The sequence below is a fragment of the Oncorhynchus masou genome, chromosome 3 (assembly GCF_036934945.1).
Source record: "Oncorhynchus masou masou isolate Uvic2021 chromosome 3, UVic_Omas_1.1, whole genome shotgun sequence".
NCBI lineage: Eukaryota > Metazoa > Chordata > Actinopteri > Salmoniformes > Salmonidae > Oncorhynchus > Oncorhynchus masou.
In genome coordinates, this window is record NC_088214.1 from 44,341,131 (window position 1) to 44,364,698 (window position 23,568).

The following is a 23,568-nucleotide window of genomic DNA, read 5'->3' on the forward strand; positions in this document are numbered from 1 at the left end:
GACTAATCAATCCCTGAAGCGAGAACAGAAGGAGTTTTGCTCACTTTGGATAGATGGCAGTCATCTTGGCCGCTGCGTAGCCCGGCTTGCAAACTCCTTCGCTGAGGTTGCCATACTTGTACGCCAACTCCGCTGGCCTGTAAGTGGCGCCAAGAGGGGAGGATAAAGGGGATTAGATGAGACTGAGAACAACGTGACATGATAACAAGCAGTGTTTGCACTTCTACACATAATCCAATTTAGACAAAGATCTCCCTGGAAGATAGAACTAAAAACAGTTTGATATGCCCCCTTAAGCCCGTCCTATGCTGTTCCTGTCCGATTTAAAAAGGTAAAGTAGGGACTAAGAAGCTCAAGTTCAAACCAGCCCCTTGTATCTCCTCCTCACTGCGATCATACTCATTAATTACCTGCTATATGGCATGAGACTAGTTCAAATAAACAGGGGGAAAGGAGGGAGGTCCCAGCGTTATGGGAGGCCTATCTGTCACACACCAAGTCAGTGTTGATAAGATGGGAGGGTATGGCAGGGGAGAGGGGCGTGGATGGACAGGCTGTAGCTGGAGTGGACTGGGGTCTCTTGCTGACGTGCTATCTTTGCTAAGTCAGAGGGAGTGATCAAAATTGGTGACCACTGCTGTAGGCAGTTGTATTAGCAGCCCCAGATAAGAACCGGCATCACCTTTCTCCTGAAGTTGTGCTTATAGTGTGAATATATGGTGAGGGCAGATATGCCCTCAGAGGCCGGCGTGATGATGAGAACAAGGCCTGTGAGCTACGGGACGAGGGACTGGGGCCTCCTATGAAAGTTTACAGTGGGAGTGCAACACACACACAAACATAGCTGAGCTCTCACGCCAACAAAATAAAATGACTCAAGTTTGCATATAAGCCAGAACCAACACCTCCATTTAACTCACAAACAAACCTTTCCACTCATTAGCCATATAGAGATTCATATGGCCATTACAATTCAACCCAGCACACCTGCTTGGTGTCAAATTGGGCAAAATAATCCCAATGAATGTTTATTTGAATGGATTGATGGATGTGAGATTAATAAATGACAAATTCAATGTCACATTTGATTAATTAGCCCAATGATTACATCTATTGGGCTACGTGTAATCTAAGAACCAGAGTCAATCTAAGAATACAACTAATATTCAGGATACCATCTCCAGTTCAGTTTCTGATTTGTTTTTGTTCAAACTGAATATAGCCCATTCTTATGGAGGGGAGACGTCTTGGTTATAGCTTTAAAAAAATAGCCTCGGACAACCAACTACAACAATCAATTGGAGATGAGTAACCAAACCCTATTGGTTTAAAATGATAAAATTGTACTTTACCAAAAAGTTGTTTTACTTACAACTGTCCATCCAGCTTCAGCAGAAAGCCCTGCTTATCATACACTAGAAAAAGAGATGGGAACTGAAATTAACAAACAGGAGTCAAAACGGCTTGTGAACTAGGACTCGTCCCATACACGGGAGACAGAGTGATCATCCATCCTCATGTTGAATGTAGTTGTACATCTCTCGCCAAGTAAACAGCCTGTGCATTTTCATAAAGAAAGAAGAAAAGAAAAGCAAAACACTTGGTTGAAAGCATTAGGGTTAGAGAGTCAAACAAGCGGGGGGTGTTAAGGAAAGCCAGCCAAAAACATTCCCGCCGAGGTTCAGGTCCAAATGACAAGTTAAAACAGCAGTTGTGGTTCACCTATGGAGGAGGTGGGGTCCACAGGTGCCGTTTCAAGCGTAGTCGGCGGTTAGGCTTTTTCAGTAGAGCGGGGGAAAGAAGCACAAGCCAAATGTGCCTTTAAAAAGATCTACCTGCTGTTTTCCCCTGAGACAAGAGAAAACTGTTAACAGCTTAGTCATAGTGTGTCCTTCAACATGGAAATTAATTCCACAAGACAGTTATTTGAAGTCCGTTTGTGTACACATGTATCCAGCATTGTGACCTGGACGTGACTCGGCATGACGGCAATCTACTACGAGGCATGCTGACTTAGTTTATATGTCATTCTGTCAAACCGTTAGGTCTACAGAATGCCCCAGGTCTCTGGAACCAACTGCTACTGAAGTATTGACATTTTGCCATGTCTCTGTAAAATACAGCAAAGACTTCGAGTACGTTACTAGTGAAGCTCTAAAAGTTCCGCAATTATCCATATCTTTACCATTACTCACAACTGAAAAGCATCTTCCGATGAAGCCAGTAAATACTATAGGCTATGTATGTGATGCAAAAAACATGAAAGGACAGCCATTTCAAAACATGCCTGTTACATAAATGACACCTCATCAAAACAATACAATTAGCAATTGGGGAGAAAAGGGTGAAAGGGAAGCAGTTCTCACCACTCCTGTGGTTGTGCTACACTTTCAGGGGGATGCTAGAGAAGAGAAAGAGAAAGAGAAACGGGTGGATGGGGGCATGGGTTTTAATGCAGCGGCTATGAGTGTGTGTCGGTGGAAGGAAGCATGTTGTAGCCTGAGCTGAGCGGAGAAAGCAGCAGGACCCTGCCTGTACAGCACAAACCTTAGCCACTGAAACCACTGAGCTGATGCCTTCAGACTCTGTGTTGCCGCCTAACCTTTATGCCCCTTTTCCATGACTGATCCAGAGGTACTCTCCTGGTGATCAACAACAGAGGGCGCTGTTGAATCACATTTAATACAAGCGACATGAATAATTGAGCTATGCTTTATTTGCTCCATCCACATTGGGTTTGGGGATATGTGGTCAAAGTCGAGAGGAGTCTACGTGCAGCTCACAGTTGTGTCCTTTTCGGATCAGGCAGCCTGAAACCCCCCCACTCACTCGTGTCTGGGGTCCATCCAATGTCTAGGGTATGCATGGTTGTTGACTGGGTTCAAAAGGTTGGAGAGAGATGGTGCCACATTTGCCTGTAAAACAAATTTCTCGCTCGCCATCCCATCTCAATAGGACGCCTTTCAAAAAACGGTTTAGGAGCATGTCCAGTAGCCCTTTCCAGGAAAAAGGGTGCCAAGTGTGGGGCCTTTGTAAAAACAGTGGGCAGCGACACAGAGACCTGCAGGGAGTCTGGCCATGCACGATGTTGGGAGGCAACACAGTCCAATAATGATGAGCAGTGACTAACAAATGAAAACTGTCCTACTCTGTAATACCGTCTATCAAAGACCAGATTTACTGATCGTTTCATCTTCCCCTGTTTGTCTTTCAATACCACGACATGTTCCATGTAAGCATTTTACTTTCTAATTGGGATGATGTCGAAGGCAGAGAAGCTCTATTGGCACAAAACAAAAGGAGCTTGAACTTTTAAGAGATGAGGAACCCCCCCCGAACACGGCCGCTGAGGTATAATATGCTGTTCAGGAGGCACTTGGAAGTGTACTGTTGAAAAGGGGTGAAAGGAAAGGGGGGAAAGGTTTGTACCTGAGCCTACTATTCGTCCCACGGTGAGAGCAATTTCCGCTTCCAACTCTGAAACACAAGAGGGTCAGATAGACCCAGTCGGTGCGGGTTACCATGGCAAACAGTGTCCGCAGCCAAGAAGGAAGGAGGGGGAGAGGTTAGTGGCATTAGAACCCAAAGTTTTTATATATACACAACCGTTCAAACGTTTGGGGTCACTTAGAAATAAATGTCCTTGTTTTTTAAAGAAAAGCACAGTTTGCGCTGTTCTGTGAAGGGAGTAGTACAAAGCGCTGTATAAGATCTTCAGTTTCTGGGCAATTTCTCACATGGAATAGCCTTCATTTCTCAGAACAAGAATAGACTGATGAATTTCAGAAGAAAGGTCTTTGTTTCTGGCCATTTTGAGCCTGTAAATCAAACCCACAAATGCTGATGCTCCAGATACTCAACTAGTCTAAAGAAGGCCTGTTTTATTGCTTATTTAATCAGTACATAATTGCAAAAGGGATTTCTAATGATCAATTAGCCTTTTAAAATGATAAACTTGGATTAGCTAACACAACATGCCATTGCAACACAGGAGTGATGGTTGCTGATAATGGGCCTCTGTAGGTAGATATTCCATTAAATCAGCCGTTTCTAGCTACAACAGTCATTTACAACATTATCAATGTCTACACTGTATTTCTGATCAATTTGATGTCATTTAAAAAATTGACCTCAAAAAATGATTTTCTTTCAAAACAAGGACATTTCTAAGTGACCCCAAACTTTTGAACGGTAGTGTGTGTGTGTGTATGAAATGCACCTTCCCGGTTATTTTAGTGTTTGTTATTGTGGTTTCTGAACAGTACAAGCAAAGACAACAGTAAAGAGTGAATGAGCACATTCTCTCCAGAAAGACATAAGGAGAGGATAAAACGCAAGGCTTTTGATGTAGTGTTAGCAGAAAGTTGATGTTCCAACGTGAGCCCCTAAGCATCCCGATTGCACCACTTTCCCACTGTCACCCAATGAAAGAGGGCTAGCGCCTCTACCTGTGGTGCTTTGACCTAAAGACTGGAATATGATAGTGGGCTCCGAATCAATCTCTGCAAACAAAATGGGTTAGAGGACATCAGAGGAGCCAGAATGGCAGCTCACTTGTGCCATTGCCGGTGAGCTGTGGGAGCAACTGAGACCAAGAGGGCTCGACAGGAAAAGGAAGAGTAGGCCTGGGAGACAGAGCAGATAAACAAGCACAGAGACGGATAGAAAACAAATGAACAGAGACACAGCCACAAACAGCTTGGGCTCAAAGTGAACATAGTTTTTTTGCCCTACAAAATATTCTCAAGACAGAGGAGACTACTCCTAAAGTCCATGTGATTTTCAGGCAGGTTGGACTGGCCCATTACGGAGGGCGTATAAATGTAACCATTGCCTATCAGGGCGTGTAAAACTGTTTAACTTAATTCAATTAACTGCGGACCCACCCTGACCTTTGAATCCCCCTGCCCTGTTTATGAGGGTTTGTTATCTTTAGCAGTTGGCAACAGGTCCACATTTCCTTTCCACTTCCCCTTACAGATTAGTCTTTTTAATTTATATTTCAAAGAGATAAATATGGCGAACTCTTGCATACCGAGGATCAGGTTCAAACAGAACCATCCCGTGTCTTCACGAGCAACAAAATATTCCTCTATCAAAATAAGCAGAGGACAGCTGTCGTGTTCTTTTATCCAACTGCTGATGATTAAGCACAACCAACAGACCTCTGCTGAACAATGAGACAGGAGTCATGAATTGTATTCTGTTGGATCATTAAAGCAAAGCAGGAGGCATGGCTATTCTAGGCCGGCAAACCCTGGGTTTTGTTTGGTACTAGCCTAGTATTTAAGTGCACAAAAATTGGCCATACTAGGGATGTAACGATTCACTGGGGCGCACCGGTCCCCAATTCAAATGTTTAAGATGCATTGGTCCGCAGACCCCAAACTAAACCAAATTAACCATGCATCGGTCAAAAACAAACCATTCAAACGTTACGAATCCCCGATTCCCTTTATACAGTGCCAACAGAAACTATTCACACCCCTTGACTTTTTCCACATTTTGTTGTGTTACAGCCTGAATTTAAAATGGATTCAAATGTAGATTTGTTTGTCACTGACCTAAACACAACACCCCATAATGTCAAAGTGGAATGCTTTTTGTTGTTGTTTTGTTGTGCAAATTAATACAAAAAAATGGAAAGCCTGAAATATCTTGAGTCAAAAAGTATTCTTTGTTATGCAAGCCTAAATAGGTTCGGGAGTAAAACATTTGCTTAACAAGTCACATAGTAAGCTGCATGGATAATAATGATTTTTAATAACGACATCTCTGTAGACCACTGGTCCCTCAGTCGAGCGGTGAATTTCAACACTTTGGATAGTGTATCAATCACCCCGTCACTACAAAGATACAGGCAACCTGCCTAACTAAGTTGCCAGAGAGGAAGGAAACTGCTCAGAGATTTCACCATGAGGCCCATGCAGACTTTAGAGTTTAATGACTGAGAGGAGAAAACAGAATGGATCAACATTGAAGTTACTCCACAATTATAACCTAATTGAAATAGTGAGAAGAAAGCATGTACAGTATAAAAATATTCAAAAACAGGCATTCTGTGTGCAAAAAAGCACTAAAGTAATATTGCACAAAAAAAAAATAGGCAAAACAATTCACTTTGTTTCCTAAACACGCTATGGGAATGTTCATAATCGTTAAGTACTGGGGAGTTTTTCCAGGAAAATAATAATAATCTGAATGGACCTTAGCACAGGCAAATCCTAGAGGAAAACCTGGTTGTCTGTTTCCACCAGACACCGGTAGATGAATTTCAGCAGGACAATAACCCAAAAGACAAGGCCAAACCTACACTGAAGTTGCTTACCGTTACGTCCCCCAGCAAGAAACCAAACATTGTCGCTCAAACAGACGGCGGAATTAACAGTGGGTTTTAGAAGGTGTTCTGAAAGACACTCATAGGGGTGTCCTCTGAAAGTTGACTAGTTGACTAGCAACAACTGGTACCCAAAAAGACACCCACCATGAGTGCCCACTAAATTTGCCCAAGAAGAGGCAAACAAAATAAAAGCCCACACCAAGCTTAAAGACAGGGAGAAAACCAAAAGGTGGAGAAAAATTAAAACAGGGAAGATCAGAAAAATTACATTTTTTTTTTTTTTTAAATACAATCAAATGGGTTAACCCTCCACATCTTGCAAGAACACTGGAGCGCTGGGCCAGCCACTCTTAAATATCACAGGTGAAAGACCTGACCAAATGAGATGACACCAATCAGTACGCCAACCTCAAAATATAAAAACGAAGGCTTGTAACATTTACCAAAAAAAGACAGTGAATGTTCAGAGTGGCAGAATTACAGTTTTGACTTAAATCTGCTTGAAAATCTATGGCATGCCCATTGTCTAGCAATGATCAACAACCAATTTGACAGGGTTTGAAGAATTTTGAAAATAATAAAATAGTCAAATGTTACACAATCCTGGTGTGGAAAGATTTACCCAGAAACACTCAAAGCTGTAATTGCTGCCAAAGGTAATTCTAACATGTATTGACTCAAGGGGTTGAATACTTATCTAATCAAGATGAATGAGATTTATATTTCCTCAAATTGTTTTACAAAAAAGTTTTTATTATAACGTACAGGAACTCAAGACGTTTTGTTCACCTTACCTAGAATACCTCAAATGCCAACCGTATTAGCTCCCCAAGAGAATTATATTATAGTCACAGCCATATACATTCCCCCTCATGCAGATACCACGACGGCCCTCAAGGAACTACATTGGACTTCGTGCAAACTGGAAACCACATGTCCTGAGGCTGCATTTATAGTAGCTGGGGACTTGAAAGCAAATTTGAGGAAAACTCTACAGAAGTCCTATCAACACATTGCCTCGAGTACTCGCGCTTCAAAAACTCTCGACTATTGGTACTTTCCCTTCCAGGATAGCTACAATGCCCTGCCCCGACCCCCCCCTTCGGAAAATCAGAGCACGACTCCATTCTGCTTCTCCCTGCCTATAGGCAGAAACTCAAACAGGATGTACCCGTGCTAAGGTCTATTCAACGCTGGTCTGACCAATCGGAATCCATGCTTCAAGATTGATCACGCGGTCTGGGATATGTTCTGGGTTTCCTCTGAGAATAACATTGACCCATTACACGGGTACGGTGACTGAGTTCATTAGGAAATGTATAGGGGTTGCTGTTCCCACTGTGACTTACACCTATCCAAACCAAAAACCGTTGGTAGATGACAGCATTCACGAAAAACTGAAAATGCGAACCACAGCATTTAACTACGGCAAGGTGACTGGGAATATGGTTGAATACAGACAGTGTAGTTATTCCCTCCGTAAGGCAATCACAGGCAAAACATCAGTACAGAGACAAAGTGGAGTCGTAATTCAATGGCGCAGACACGAGACGTATGTGGCAGGGTCGACAGACAATCACGGACTACAAAGGGAAAACATGCCACATTGCGGACGTCTTGCTCCCGGACAAGCCAAACACCTTCACACGCTTTGAGGATAACACAGTGCCACCGATGAGGTCCGCTCCCAAGGACTGTGGGCTCTCGTTCTCTATGAGTAAGACATTTAAGCATGATAAACCCTCCCTGTCGCAGTCTGCTGTCCCCACTTGCTTCAAGATCTCCACCATTGCTTTGCTTTCTTGGGTACAGGAACAAAGGTAACTGAACTAAATGAATATCACCCCGTAGCACTCACTTCTGTCTTAATAAAGTAGCTTGAGAGGCTAGTTAAGGATCATGTCACCTCCACCTTATCTGACACCCTATACCCCATCAATTTGCATACTGCCCCAATAGATATCCAGACGACACAGTCGCCATCACACTGCCCTATCCCATCTTGACAAGAGGGATACCTATGTAAGAATGCTGTTCATGGACTATAGCTCAGGCTGCAACACCATAGTACCCTCCAAGCTCATCATTAAGCTCAGGGCCCTGGGTCTGAACCCCACCCTGGACTTCCTGACGGGCCACCATGCAAGCGATGCAACTGCACCTCCAACAACCGCAGGGCTCTCCAGAGGGTGGTGCGGTCTGCCCAATGCATCACTAGGGACAGACTTTCTGCCTCCAGGACATCTACAGCACCCGATGTCACAAGGCCATACAGATCATCAAGGACATCAACCACCCGAGCCAATGCCACTAGTCAATGCCACTCCGACATAGCTTGTCCCAATATTGATATATTTCTTAAATTCATTATTTTACTTTCAGATGTGTACACTGTTGAATTTAGGAAAACAAACATTTCGCTAAACCCGCAATACCATCTGCTAAATATGTGTATGTGACCAATGAAATTTGATATGTGTTTTACCAAAATAAAAGCTACCGGAGACAACTCATCTGGCTATACCTGCTGAACGATACTTACAATAGATTTTATTTTGATGGTTCAGGTTCACCATCAGCTTAGTTTTGCTTTAAACAATCAGTGTATATGGTATTTTTTTTATAGAGGGTAAAGTTGATAATTTCATAACAAGGACAGCAATCACTTTTGCTGAGTGTACTGCATGGCCAAAGCGAGAAGAGAAGGTGACTCCATAACTTCCAAATGGTGAAAACCATTTGATTTTGAGATCGGGTGATATCCAAAGTTGTGATACATATATATATTTGTTTATCCATTCATTGGCTATGTCATAGCTAATTTGTAAATTGATATTGATACATTACTAGCTCAAGGGTGATTCTCACAAAACTGGCACTTAACCCAAAAATATTATGCCACCATAAATCCTCTTGGATCACTAAGATTAAGATCTGCAGTTATTTCATAAATATTATGTTTATTGATCAGATATTATAACATTTTACTACATTTTCCACAACTACCAATGCAAAGATTCTCATTACCGCAATAGTTTGTCCAAAAAGTTCCATCTAATATTTAACATTTCACACTTAATGAGAAGGCCTGACTTAAAAATAACACTGAAAACATGCACACTTAATCTCATTACCCCAACACAACCTTTCCCCAATGTTTCTTATTATAATTACTTGTGTATACATGTTATTTTTATGTACACATTTGAATAAAGAACAAAAATGGCACACTATCAGATTAAGCCAAAATTACTAAAGTATTCATTACATTTTTCATAGCATTTCCAAAATATTGGTGCATTACAGTAATAAACAGATTTCGGAAATGAGAATGCATGTTTCGGTAATGAGTGTTAGATAGTTCAAATCAAATCAAATTTTATTTGTCACATACACATGGTTAGCAGATGTTAATGCGAGTGTAGCGAAATGCTTGTGCTTCTAGTTCCGACAATGCAGTAATAACCAACAAGTAATCTAACTAACAATTCCTAAACTACTGTCTTATACACAGTGTAAGGGGATAAAGAATATGTACATAAGGATATATGAATGAGTGATGGTACAGAGCAGCATAGGCAAGATACAGTAGATGGTATCGAGTACAGTATATACATATGAGATGAGTATGCAAACAAAGTGGCATAGTTAAAGTGGCTAGTGATACATGTATTACATAAGGATGCAGTCGATGATATAGAGTACAGTATATACGTATGCATATGAGATGAATAATGTAGGGTAAGTAACATTATATAAGGTAGCATTGTTTAAAGTGGCTAGTGATATATTTACATCTTTTCCCATCAATTCCCATTATTAAAGTGGCTGGAGTTGAGTCAGTGTCAGTGTGTTGGCAGCAGCCACTCAATGTTAGTGGTGGCTGTTTAACAGTCTGATGGCCTTGAGATAGAAGCTGTTTTTCAGTCTCTCGGTCCCAGCTTTGATGCACCTGTACTGACCTCGCCTTCTGGATGATAGCGGGGTGAACAGGCAGTGGCTCAGGTGGTTGATGTCCTTGATGATCTTTATGGCCTTCCTGTAACATCGGGTGGTGTAGGTGTCCTGGAGGGCAGGTAGTTTGCCCCCGGTGATGCATTGTGCAGACCTCACTACCCTCTGGAGAGCCTTACGGTTGAGGGCGGAGCAGTTGCCGTACCAGGCGGTGATACAGCCCGCCAGGATGCTCTCGATTGTGCATCTGTAGAAGTTTGTGAGTGCTTTTGGTGACAAGCCGAATTTCTTCAGCCTCCTGAGGTTGAAGAGGTGCTGCTGCGCCTTCTTCACGATGCTGTCTGTGTGAGTGGACCAATTCAGTTTGTCTGTGATGTGTATGCCGAGGAACTTAAAACTTGCTACCCTCTCCACTACTGTTCCATGGATATGGATAGGGGGGTGTTCCCTCTGCTGTTTCCTGAAGTCCACAATCATCTCCTTAGTTTTGTTGACGTTGAGTGTGAGGTTATTTTCCTGACACCACACTCCGAGGGCCCTCACCTCCTCCATGTAGGCCGTCTCGTCGTTGTTGGTAATCAAGCCTACCACTGTTGTGTCGTCCGCAAACTTGATGATTGAGTTGGAGGCGTGCGTGGCCACGCAGTCGTGGGTGAACAGGGAGTACAGGAGAGGGCTCAGAACGCACCCTTGTGGGGCCCCAGTGTTAGGATCAGCGGGGAGGAGATGTTGTTACCTACCCTCACCACCTGGGGGCGGCCCGTCAGGAAGTCCAGTACCCAGTTGCACAGGGCGGGGTCGAGACCCAGGGTCTCGAGCTTGATGACGAGCTTGGAGGGTACTATGGTGTTGAATGCCGAGCTGTAGTCGATGAACAGCATTCTCACATAGGTATTCCTCTTGTCCAGATGGGTTAGGGCAGTGTGCAGTGTGGTTGAGATTGCATCGTCTGTGGACCTATTTGGGCGGTAAGCAAATTGGAGTGGGTCTAGGGTGTCAGGTAGGGTGGAGGTAATATGGTCCTTGACTAGTCTCTCAAAGCACTTCATGATGACGGAAGTGAGTGCTACGGGGCGGTAGTCGTTTAGCTCAGTTACCTTAGCTTTCTTGGGAACAGGAACAATGGTGGCCCTCTTGAAGCATGTGGGAACAGCAGACTGGTATAGGGATTGATTGAATATGTCCGTAAACACACCAGCCAGCTGGTCTGCGCATGCTCTGAGGGCGCGGCTGGGGATGCCGTCTGGGCCTGCAGCCTTGCGAGGGTTAACACGTTTAAATGTTTTACTCACCTCGGCTGCAGTGAAGGAGAGACCGCATGTTTCCGTTGCAGGCTGTGTCAGTGGCACTGTATTGTCCTCAAAGCGGGCAAAAAAGTTATTTAGTCTGCCTGGGAGCAAGACATCCTGGTCCGTGACTGGGCTGGATTTCTTCCTGTAGTCCGTGATTGACTGTAGACCCTGCCACATGCCATTTGCCATTGAAAAACTGTATTGAGCTCTATTAGAGATTCAGTAACTCAATAAATCAAACGGTCATTTGTTAATCCCAAATGCCTTGCATAATACAAAAATCACTTAAGCTAAATGTATTCTAAAATTGCATTAAGTATAAGTACTGTAATTACATGAATGTATTTTCAAAAGCATAAAAAAGGTGACTTGTTTAGAAAAAGTTAATTCCCCAGGGTCTTTACAGGTAATATCAGTGTATTAGTGGTTGAGTGGTTGGTTCTAAGGTATTTACATTTCTAAATTGAATGGAATCCTATGGATTGGATGAGTGGTTGGTTCTAAGGTATTTACATTTCTAAATTGAATGGAATCCTATGGGATTGGATGAGTGGTTGGTTCTAAGGTATTTACATTTCTAAATTGAATGGAATCCTATGGATTGGATGAGTGGTTGGTTCTAAGGTATTTACATTTCTAAATTGAATGGAATCCTATGGACAAATGGCACAACATGATATGCCTATAAAATAATCTAAATATGTGGGATATGGACAAAAAAAACTGTATAGGGATATCAAACAGTATAGGTAAGTGCTAAAACATATGTCGAAATGGGAGATATCCTCTAAGTGGGGGGTTGCTCTTTGCTGAAACACAAACTCCAGATTGTGGCTTTGTTCTTGTTACCAAAATGGACCTAAACATTTTCCGGCAATGAGAAATGTGTGTTTCAGTAATGAGACCGCCATTATGAGTCAGTAAACAATTGATCACATCACTAAAGCTTGGTAAGGTAATGGTTCTCAATTTTTCAGAATTTGAGCTTTTTAGTCATTTTGATAATGAGAAGGTCAAGTGTCATAAATCCTCATTCCCACATATGACTGAAGAAATTAAATTGTGCTCATCTAAGGACTACTCCTCTAGAGCAGTGGTTCCCAAACTTTTTATAGTCCCGTACCCCTTCAAAACATTCAACCTCCTGCTGCGTACCCCTTCTAGCACCAGGGTCAGCGCACTCTCATTGTAAGCCTGCCACACACACTATACAACCCGGCTCATGGGAAGTGACAAAGAGCTCTTATTGGACCAGGGCACAAATAATAATAATCATAATAATCAATAAATGTTGCTCTTTAGTTAACCATCTTACATATAAAACCTTAGTTGTGAATTGTGAATAACTCACCACAGGTTCATGAGAAAGGGTGTGCTTGAAAGGATGCACACAACTCTGCAATGTTGGGTTGTATTGGAGAGAGTCAGTCTAAATAATTGTCCATGCACAGTCTGTGCCTGTATTTAGTTCATGCTAGTGAGGGTCAAGAATCCACTCTCACAGAGGTAAGTGGTTGCAAAGGGCATCAGTGTCTTAACTTTTTATGGCTGCAGGGGCAGTATTGAGTAGCTTGGATGAAAAGGTGCCCATTGTAAACGGCCAGCTCCTCAGTCTCAGTTGCTAATATATGCATATTATTATTAGTATTGGATAGAAAACTCTAAAGTTTCCAAAACTGTCAAAATATTGTCTGTGAGTATAACAGAACTGATATTGCAGGCGAAACCCTGAGGAAAAACAAAACAGGAAGTGGCTTCTATTTTGAAAACTCCATGTTCCATAGCCTCCCTTTGCTGGATTTAAAGGGATATGAACCAGATTCATTGTCCAATCGCTTCCTCAAGGTGTCAGTCTTCAGACATAGTTTCAGGCTTTTATTTTGAAAAATGAGCCAGAACGATAACATCGCGTCAAGTGGTCACATGAGTTTTGCTTGCGCAACAGAATTTGGACAGCCATCGTCTTCCCCTCTCCTACTGTGAAAGACATTTGCGGTTGATATGTTATCGATTATATATTTTAAAAACAACCTGAGGATTGAAAAACGTTTGACATGTTTCTGTGGACATTATGGAAACTATTTGGAATTTGTCTGCGTTGTCGTGGCCGCTCTTTCCTGTGGATTTCTGAACATACCTCCGTTTGTTTATCGTGTTATTTTGGATATAAAAATCATCTTTATGGAACAAACGGAACATTTGTTGTGTAACTGGGAGTCTCGTGAGTGAAAACATCCGAAGATCATCAAAGGTAAACAATTGCTTTTCTGATTTTCGTGACCAAGCATCCTGATGCTAAGTGTACTTAATGTTTTGTAGTGCGATCGATAAACTTACAAACGCTTGGATTGCTTTCGCTGAAAAGCATCATTTGAAAATCTGATACGACAGGTGGATTAACAAAAGGCTAAGCTGTGTTTTCCTATATTATACTTGTGATTTCATGAATATAAATATTTGTAGTAATATTTATTGAATGTAGCGCTATGCTATTCAGCGGTTGTTGATGACACTTATCCGATATCGGGATTGCAGCCATAACAAGTTAACAGCTCGATTTGCCAAGGCAGGATACTCTGAGCGCAGCCCAATCCAGAAATCTGGCAGTGGCTTCCGATAAAATTTTCACAGAACTGCTTGTTGCAATTTCGATGAGGCTCTCTTGTTCAGATATCGGTAAGTGGACTGGAGCCAGGGCATGAGAGAGAACGAATCCAGTTGTTTGTGTCATCTGTTTATGGAAAATACCTGCATAATTGCGCACCCAACTCAGGTGCATCGCTATATCACATTTGACATCGTCCTTAAGCTTCAGTTCATTTGACACACAAAAAAAATCATACAATGATGGAAAGACCTGTGTGTTGTCCTTGTTAATACAGACAGAGAAGAGCTCCAACGTCTTAATCATAGCCTCAAATTTTGGGCCGCACATTGAACATAGTTGCGAAGAGTTCCTGTAATCCTAGATTCAGATCATTCAGCTGAGAAAAAACATCAACCAGATAGGCCAATCGTCTGAGAAACGTCATCATGCAAGCAGTCAGACAAATTAAAATTATGGTCAGTAAAGTAACTTTAAGCTCGTCTCATTTTTAGAAAATGTGTCAATACTTTGTCCCTTTGATAACCAGCGCACTTCTGCATGTTGAAAAAGTTTTACATGGTCGCTGACCATACCATTACATAGTGCAGAAAATACACGAGAGTTCAGGGGCCTCGCTCTAACAAAGTTAACCATTTTCACTGTTGTGCCAAATGTCTTGCAAGCTGTCAGACATTCCCTTGGCAGCAAGATCCTCTCTGTGGATGCTGCAGTATACCCAAGTGGCGTCGGGAGCGACTGCTTGCACGTGCATTACCACTCCAATATGTTTACCTGTCATGGCTTTTAAGCCATCAGTACAGATGCTAACATGAGCAGCAGCTACGTTTAGCTACATACAGACCGTTAGTGGAATTCCCACGAGAGTAAAGGTTAATGTGATTGGATGTATATTATTTGACGAGGCTACCTGTATTTGACATTGTGTTGTTATTTCGCTAAACACTAGATCGTTTCATTTTATTTTTGGCAGTAAAACGGGGCTACTCGGGCGAGAGAGAAAAAACCTCACCCAAATGTATAGCCCCGTCGGGAAATATAAATGGACTGTTTGAAAATGTTTGGGAATACCTGCTCTAGAAGATGCATCATGGGTGACTACAACTTTCTTTTAAAAAATGATGTGTTTTTACAGCAATGACGGTAATGAGAAACATGTCCACAGACAATGTTTTTATGTAATAAATATTATAGTTTAATGTAAACTTCAAGTAGCATAAACATTATGGTTTATGGACAAACTACAGCAACAATGTTTAATTAAAAAAATAATAATAATCTAAAAGCAAAATTTGCTAAAAAATTACCAGAGAATTTAATCTGGACACATTTGGGTAATAAGAATCTGAGGTGAAAATGTACACAATTTAGGAAAAAATATCAAACGTATTTAAAATAAGACACAAACTAGGCATCTTAGTCTTCAGAATGATAGTTGATTGTTTCCAACTCAATTTGTTACTGAAAACCGCTAACAATTAAAATGGGCAAAAATGACAAGTTAATTAGTGGGTGATGGGCTTTCAGAACCTTGGGTCAGGGGAACATCACTGCGTTTCCTAATCTGATCGTGGTAGTGGAGTGGTAGATGCCTAGTCTCCCGTACGGCTCAAATCAAGCATCTACATGGTACATACCATAGACAAACATAATTCTCTCACACACACAGAGAGAGAGAAGTCAGCTCAGACAGATCCAGCTCAGAGGCCCAGCTCAGAGGCCCAGCTCAGAGGCCCAGCTCAGAGGCCCAGCTCAGAGGCCCAGCTCAGAGGCCCAGCTCAGAGGCCCAGCTCAGAGGCCCAGCTCAGAGGCCCAGCTCAGTGGCCCAGCTCATGAGCTCCATCAGCAGCAGGTTTGAATTTAGAATGGGAAATTAATGTGTTTATTCAACAAATCCTCATATCGCATCGATTTGTTTCAAACTAAAACATATCGTTCCGGTATTGGAAAGCATGTATATAGAAGGGAAAGATGCACATACCCATGCCATAAACTGGCATTTCAACCAAACTCTCTCTCAAATGATACAACAAGTCCGTGTTAACAAATACAATTCCCAATTAGGAACTGAACTAATTGTAACCATATAGCCAAGCGTGCTTGCGGCCATGCCTAGATAAAAACCTAGCTGTGTAGAAAGAACAAAAGCCGTGTATGATGCCACAGGTGGCTAATGTGCTGCATAGATTGTCGCCAACGCAAACCACAAATTGGTTATACACCAAACACAGGTGTGCTCTTTCACAGTCAACACCCTTGGGTGATGTACCAACAGACAAAAACTGGGTGTCCACTTTCAGTCACACCTGCGTGACAGTGCCACGGGTGGCAGACAGAAGTGATGAGGGCTGGGAGAAACGATAACATGTCAAGATGTCCTCTTCTCCAATGCTAACTAAGCCTTAATCATACATAAGGGGGGCTAATGCTCTCACTTCCTACTGCACACCTTCAAGCCGTTTCCGGTTGTCATGGTTCATTAAATTTGTCTGTAGTGGAGGACCACTTACATGCCTCGAGAGGCTCTGATATTAAACGGATACAGACTGACTGTCAAACTGAAACACTCACTCAAATCCAGCCAAGGCATCTTTATGAGAGATGAATAAAGACCCCTTAGTCAGTGATGTGCAATTGGACTTGGGAGAGGGGGCTCAGTCTCCTGACACTATAACCAAGTGTAGTATATGGGCAATGTGGGCATCATTGCTCTAATCCTTGAAAGTAATGAAATCAGAGAGAAACCGGGGACCCTAAATATTGACGTGTAAAGCGATGCCCACAGGGGTCTTGTCAACTTCAGAAGTGTCCTCTCGAGTAGCCATAGTGGGAATGAAAACATTCATATGAACTTGTTTGAAGTTCAAGGGGTCAGGTAGGTCATAAAAGCCAAAATAGTCTTCAAAAATAGGTTCAAACATGAGGACTCAGCCCTATAGCCTACCTGCTCGGTTGACCATTTCAGGGTTTGTGACGCCCCAGTTTAGTGTTAGGCTTACATTGTAAAACACCAAAATAAAATGTAGCCTATTCACTGTAAGGATACATATTTACATAACAGTAGTTAAAAAGGGTATGCACCTTGAACGGTGACTCAGACTCCCAGAGTAGAATACTTCAAAAGTGTAGAACAGGGATTATCCTGTATGATTCTCTCTGGTGAAATAACAGATCACAAGGTCAGAGTTTGGGAGAGCACACAAAAGGGACTTGTCAACATGCTACCTGTCCTCTTGGACAAACAAAACATTGGGACCTCAACATCTGGCAGCAGCATGCAAAAAGCTCCAACTCCCAAATAGTATTTTTCTGGAATAAATATTTGCCATTTTGGTGTTGTGAGAAATATAATTGGAATCAGTGACTTCGTAACCCTCATAAATCCTTTCTGAATATATTTCAAATAACTAATTCATCTTTTTGGAATAACTCGATTGACAAAAAAATACAACTTTGGAGGAGTGAAATGAAAGACTCAAATAAGATTATTTGAAGGAGCACACCTATCTAAAATTCCAATGTTTATTACTAATTTAAATGGGAGGAGTATACAAAGAGTAAGACAAGTTATTGGAGAAGCGGCGATAACTTGAGGAAGTCCGATACTTAGGATGGCATCCAAAAGCTAGGCGTCCCCTTTCGGACACCTGTCTCACTGTGCTGTTACTGTACCGTCCGGTGGACAAGACCCCAAAACTTGAAGTGTCAAACTGATATTCTTGTAGTCCCTCAAGCTTCCTTCAACACAAAGTCTCCGGCTACATGTTTCTCAGAGGCAACCATAGTCTAAAGCACAAAATATATATATATTTTTTTACTTTCCACCGAGAAGCACAAATTCAGTGTTCCCTGCTGATATGAAACACACCTCCGCCTGCCAGTTCAAATATTTCCAGGGCATGTTTATTGGATATCTTTTAGCCCCCTCTACTGGTTACAAAGAACAGTTTCAGGGACCCGCACTAGTGAAACATCACCCCACCATCCACACCCTGTCAGGTTTAGATTTTCCACCTTTACGTAACCTTCTCCATCACCCTGATTCATAACCAACCAATATCCAGAAATGCCAGGTGGGTTCGGGTGCTGACCACAGCGGATGGTCGGGTGCCCAGAACATGATTAGAAATAATTTGTCAATGGCAAATTGACCGCAAGAAACCGAAACATATATAATATTTGCATAAAACAATCATATCAAACCTTGCATAAACAGATTTACAAAAATAAAATCACTTGGAGATGATTTCCTGGTGTTCTCACAGTCTTATGTCTAACAATAAAATTGTAAAAATCGAAATGTTTTTTTTTGCTCAGAAATAAACAAATTAAAACCTGCAGGCCGCCAGATAGAAAACCCTGCAGTAGAAGTACCGTCCAAGTGGAAATGTAGATCTCGTCAACTACAGGAAATGAATGAGAGAAATGGGCTACCTAGAAAATAGTAATACATGTACAGTAGATAGCAAACAGCTAGACCTGTCTTGCAGGGTCTGTTGCAATCCTCTTTAGTAGCAGAAAGTCAGACAGGAAGTCTGAGTGGCTGAGAAGCACACAGGTTGACAGACAGAGACAGTAACTTGACCGACAAGGAGGCAGAGACACAAAGACATAATTCAGCAGACTGAAAAGCAAGTCAATTGAAAAAGAGGCAGACCTGCAGTCTAGTAAATAGACAGGCGAATGGATAGATGATTGGAGAGAGGCGTAGGCTGTCTAGTGTAACTCACGTGGCTTCTGGCCCCATACATGCAGGTGTAGCTTCCCAGAGGAGTAGTAGATGAAGCCCAGGACCAGCATGGGGCACAGGACGAACAGCAGCTTGTGTGAGGGCTTCATGGTGGTTCTCAGTCATTCACATGGCACATCACCTACAGGACAGATGCAGAAGAGGAAAAGGGAGTTGAGGATGAAGGAGTCAGTGTTATGTGCAAATAGGATGACTGGCTGTGAGAAATCACTTAGGCCAGGGTTCCCCAACTGGTGTGTTTTATTTGCCCCCCCAACCCCAAGTTCTGAGTAAAAAAATGTTTTATATATATTTAGCATTTTCATTGTTGGACATAAAAGACACCAGGATATCAGCTCCAATTGATTTTACATTTTGGAAATCTGTACAAGTAATCCCATACATAATAAAGAGACACGTGATCATATACAAAAAGGTAAGCAAGGTTTGAAATGATTTCATTTGAGTAAAACATTATATCTGTCCAGGCTTCTTGCAGTCAATTTGCAGTATAAATTGTTCCTGCTCCCCACCATCCACTCATGAAAAATAAATGATGATCCCTGGCTTAGGCTAATGTCAAACCTTACCCAATCTACTCTTGGGCTCTGCCCAAAGAATGTAAGAGAGGCATTGTAATCTAGAGCAATGCTTTTTTAAATATTTGTTAGAAGGCAATTTTTTCTCTAGATTTCAGAAAATGGCAGTTACAGGTGTTCAAACACGCAAAAATCTCTGCCCCCCCTAGGGACCTCCCCTCGTCCGTACTTAGCGGCGCCACAACCTTGTTAAAAAAGAAATTCACGGGAGAACCCTTTACGCTCTTTAGAGACAACCAATCTAAGACTACCCAATGCAGCGTTTATGCAATAAGGTGGATCACCAATAAGTGCTATTAGTTTCACTTTTCCATTATGCTAAGATCCGTGGTCATGGGGAGGGGAAGATAAATGCTATTGATGCTATTTTATTGCCCCCAGAAACCTCCTTTTACTCTCTGCTCCAGACGACCAATTCTTATTGCTTTTAGCCGTACCCTTATTCTACTCCTCCTCTGTTCCTCTGGCGATGTAGAGGTGAATCCAGGCCCTGCAGTGCCTAGCTCCACTCCTATTCCCCAGGCGCTCTCTTTTGACGACTTCTGTAACCGTAATAGCCTTGGTTTCATGCATGTTAACATTAGAAGCCTCCTCCCTAAGTTTGTTCTATACACTGCTTTAGCACACTCTGCCAACCCGGATGTTCTAGTTGTGTCTGAATCCTGGCTTAGGAAGACCACCAAAAATTCTGACATTTTAATCCCAAACTACAACATTTCAAGACAAGATAGAACTGCCAAAGGGGGCGGTGTTGCAATCTACTGCAAAGATAGCCTGCAGAGTTCTGTCCTACTATCCAGGTCTGTACCCAAACAATTTGAACTTCTACTTTTAAAAATCCACCTCTCTAAAAACACGTCTCTCACCGTTGCCGCCTGCTATAGACCCTCTGCCCCCAGCTGTGCTCTGGACACCATATGTGAACCGATTGCCCCCCATCTATCTTCAGAGCTCGTGCTGCTAGGCGACCTAAACTGGAACATGCTTAACACCCCAGCCATCCTACAATCTAAACTTGATGCCCTCAATCTCACACAAATTATCAATGAACCTACCAGGTACATCCCCAAAGCCTTAAACACGGGCACCCTCATAGATATCATTATAACCAACTTGCCCTCTAAATACACCTCTGCTGTCTTCAACCAAGATCTCAGCGATCACTGCCTCATTGCCTGCATCCGTAATGGGTCAGCGGTCAAACGACCTCCACTCATCACTGTCAAACGCTCCCTGAAACACTTCAGCGAGCAGGCCTTTCTAATCGACCTGGCCGGGGTATCCTGGAAGGATATTGATCTCATCCCGTCAATAGAGGATCTTTTTTTTTTTAAATGTCTTCCTAACTATCTTAAATAAACATGCCCCATTCAAGAAATTTAGAACCAGGAACAGATATAGCCCTTGGTTCTCCCCAGACCTGACTGCCCTTAACCAACACAAAAACATCCTATGGCGTTCTGCATTAGCATCGAACAGCCCCCGTGATATGCAGCTGTTCAGGGAAGCTAGAAACCATTATACACAGGCAGTTAGAAAAGCCAAGGCTAGCTTTTTCAAGCAGAAATTTGCTTCCTGCAACACTAACTCAAAAAAGTTCTGGGACACTGTAAAGTCCATGGAGAATAAGAACACCTCCTCCCAGCTGCCCACTGCACTGAAGATGCCCACTGCACTGAAGAAGGAAACACTGTCACCACTGATAAATCCACCATAATTGAGAATTTCAAAAAGCATTTTTCTACGGTTGGCCATGCTTTCCACCTGGCTACTCCTACCCAGGGCAACAGCGCTGCACCCCCCACAGCAACTCGCCCAAGCCTTCCCCATTTCTCCTTCTCCCAAATCCGTTCAGCTGATGTTCTGAAAGAGCTGCAAAATCTGGACCCCTACAAATCAGCCGGGCTAGACAATCTGGACCCTTTCTTTCTAAAATTATCTGCCGAAATTGTTGCCACCCCTATTACTAGCCTGTTCAACCTCTCTTTCGTGTCGTCTGAGATTCCCAAAGATTGGAAAGCAGCTGCGGTCATCCCCCTCTTCAAAGGGGGGGGGACACTCTTGACTCAAACTGCTACAGACCTATATCTATCCTACCATGCCTTTCTAAGGTCTTCGAAAGCCAAGTCAACAAACAGATTACCGACCATTTCGAATCTCACCATACCTTCTCTGCTATGCAATCTGGTTTCAGAGCTGGTCATGGGGGCACCTCAGCCACACTCAAGGTCCTAAACGATATCTTAACCCCCATCGATAAGAAACATTACTGTGCAGCCGTGTTCATTGATCTGGCCAAGGCTTTCGACTCTGTCAATCACCACATCCTCATCGGCAGACTCGACAGCCTTGGTTTCTCAAATGATTGCCTCGCCTGGTTCACCAACTACTTCTCTGATAGGGTTCAGTGTGTCAAATCGGAGGGTCTGCTGTCTGGACCTCTGGCAGTCTCTATGGGGGTGCCACAGGGTTCAATTCTTGGACCGACTCTCTTCTCTGCATACATCAATGAGGTCGCTCTTGCTGCTGGTGAGTCTCTGATCCACCTCTACGCAGACGACACCATTCTGTATACTTCTGGCCCTTCTTTGGACACTGTGTTAACAACCCTCCAGGCAAGCTTCAATGCCATACAACTCTCCTTCCGTGGCCTCCAATTGCTCTTAAATACAAGTAAAACTAAATGCATGCTCTTCAACCGATCGCTACCTGCACCTGCCCGCCTGTCCAACATCACTACTTTGGACGGCTGACTTAGAATACGTGGACAACTACAAATACTTAGGTGTCTGGTTAGACTGTAAAATCTCCTTCCAGACCCATATCAATCATCTCCAATCCAAAGTTAAATCTAGAATTGGCTTCCTATTTCGCAACAAAGCATCCTTCACTCATGCTGCCAAACATACCCTTGTAAAACTGACCATCCTACCAATCCTCGACTTTGGCGATGTCATTTACAAAATAGCCTCCAATACCCTACTCAAACATATTGGATGCAGTCTATCACAGTGCAATCCGTTTTGTCACCAAAGCCCCATATACTACCCACCATTGCGACCTGTACGCTCTCGTTGTCTGGCCCTCGCTTCATACTCGTCGCCAAACCCACTGGCTCCATGTCATCTACAAGATGCTGTTAGGTAAAGTCCCCCCTTATCTCAGCTCGCTGGTCACCATAGCATCTCCCACCTGTAGCACATGCTCCAGCAGGTATATCTCTCTAGTCACCCCCAAAACCAATTCTTTCTTTGGCCGCCTCTCCTTCCAGTTCTCTGCTGCCAATGACTGGAACAAACTACAAAAATCCATAGGATTCCATTCAATTTAGAAATGTAAATACCTTAGAACCAACCACTCATCCACTAATACACTGATATTACCTGTAAAGACCCTGGGGAATTAACTTTTTCTAAACAAGTCACCTTTTTTATGCTTTTGAAAATACATTCATGTAATTATATATATTAATTCTTTCTTTGCCCGCCTCTCCTTCCAGTTCTCTGCTGCCAATGACTGGAACAAACTACAAAAAGCACTGAAACTGGAAACACTTATCTCCCTCACTAGCTTTAAGCACCAACTGTCAGGGCAGCTCACAGATTACTGCACCTGTACATAGCCCACCTATATTTTAGCCCAAACTACCTCTTTCCCTACTGTATTTAATTTATTTATTTTGCTCCTTTGCACCCCATTATTTTTATTTCTACTTTGCACATTCTTCCATTGCAAATCTACCATTCCAGTGTTTTACTTGCTATATTGTATTTACTTTGCCACCATGGCCTTTTTTTGCCTTTACCTCCCTTATCTCACCTCATTTGTTCACATCGTATATAGACTTGTTTATACTGTATTATTGACTGTATGTTTGTTTTACTCCATTTGTAACTCTGTGTCGTTGTATGTGTCGAACTGCTTTGCTTTATCTTGGCCAGGTCGCAATTGTAAATGAGAACTTGTTCTCAACTTGCCTACCTGGTTAAATAAAGGTAAAATAAAAATAAATAAAAAATAACAGGTAAAGCACACCCTGCTTGTCAGCT

The 23,568-nt window shown here is 42.6% G+C and overlaps 1 protein-coding gene across 6 annotated transcripts in view; it reads right to left on the reverse strand.

The window, feature by feature from the left end:
* LOC135517745 (CMP-N-acetylneuraminate-beta-1,4-galactoside alpha-2,3-sialyltransferase-like) overlaps positions 1 to 23,568 on the reverse strand; it is an 87,307-nt gene that overhangs the window by 47,627 nt on the left and 16,112 nt on the right. For 5 of the 6 annotated variants that reach the window (XM_064942339.1, XM_064942346.1, XM_064942321.1 and 2 more), the window contains 4 exons: positions 18,922 to 19,062; positions 3,430 to 3,477; positions 1,373 to 1,415; positions 45 to 137 (listed from right to left, as the gene is read on the reverse strand). In XM_064942339.1, coding sequence (XP_064798411.1) covers positions 45 to 137; positions 1,373 to 1,415; positions 3,430 to 3,477; positions 18,922 to 19,030 — 293 coding nt within the window. In that variant the 5' untranslated portion in view covers positions 19,031 to 19,062. The remainder of the gene's footprint in view (positions 1 to 44; positions 138 to 1,372; positions 1,416 to 3,429; positions 3,478 to 18,921; positions 19,063 to 23,568) is intronic. The other variant, XM_064942363.1, reaches the window with a different exon arrangement.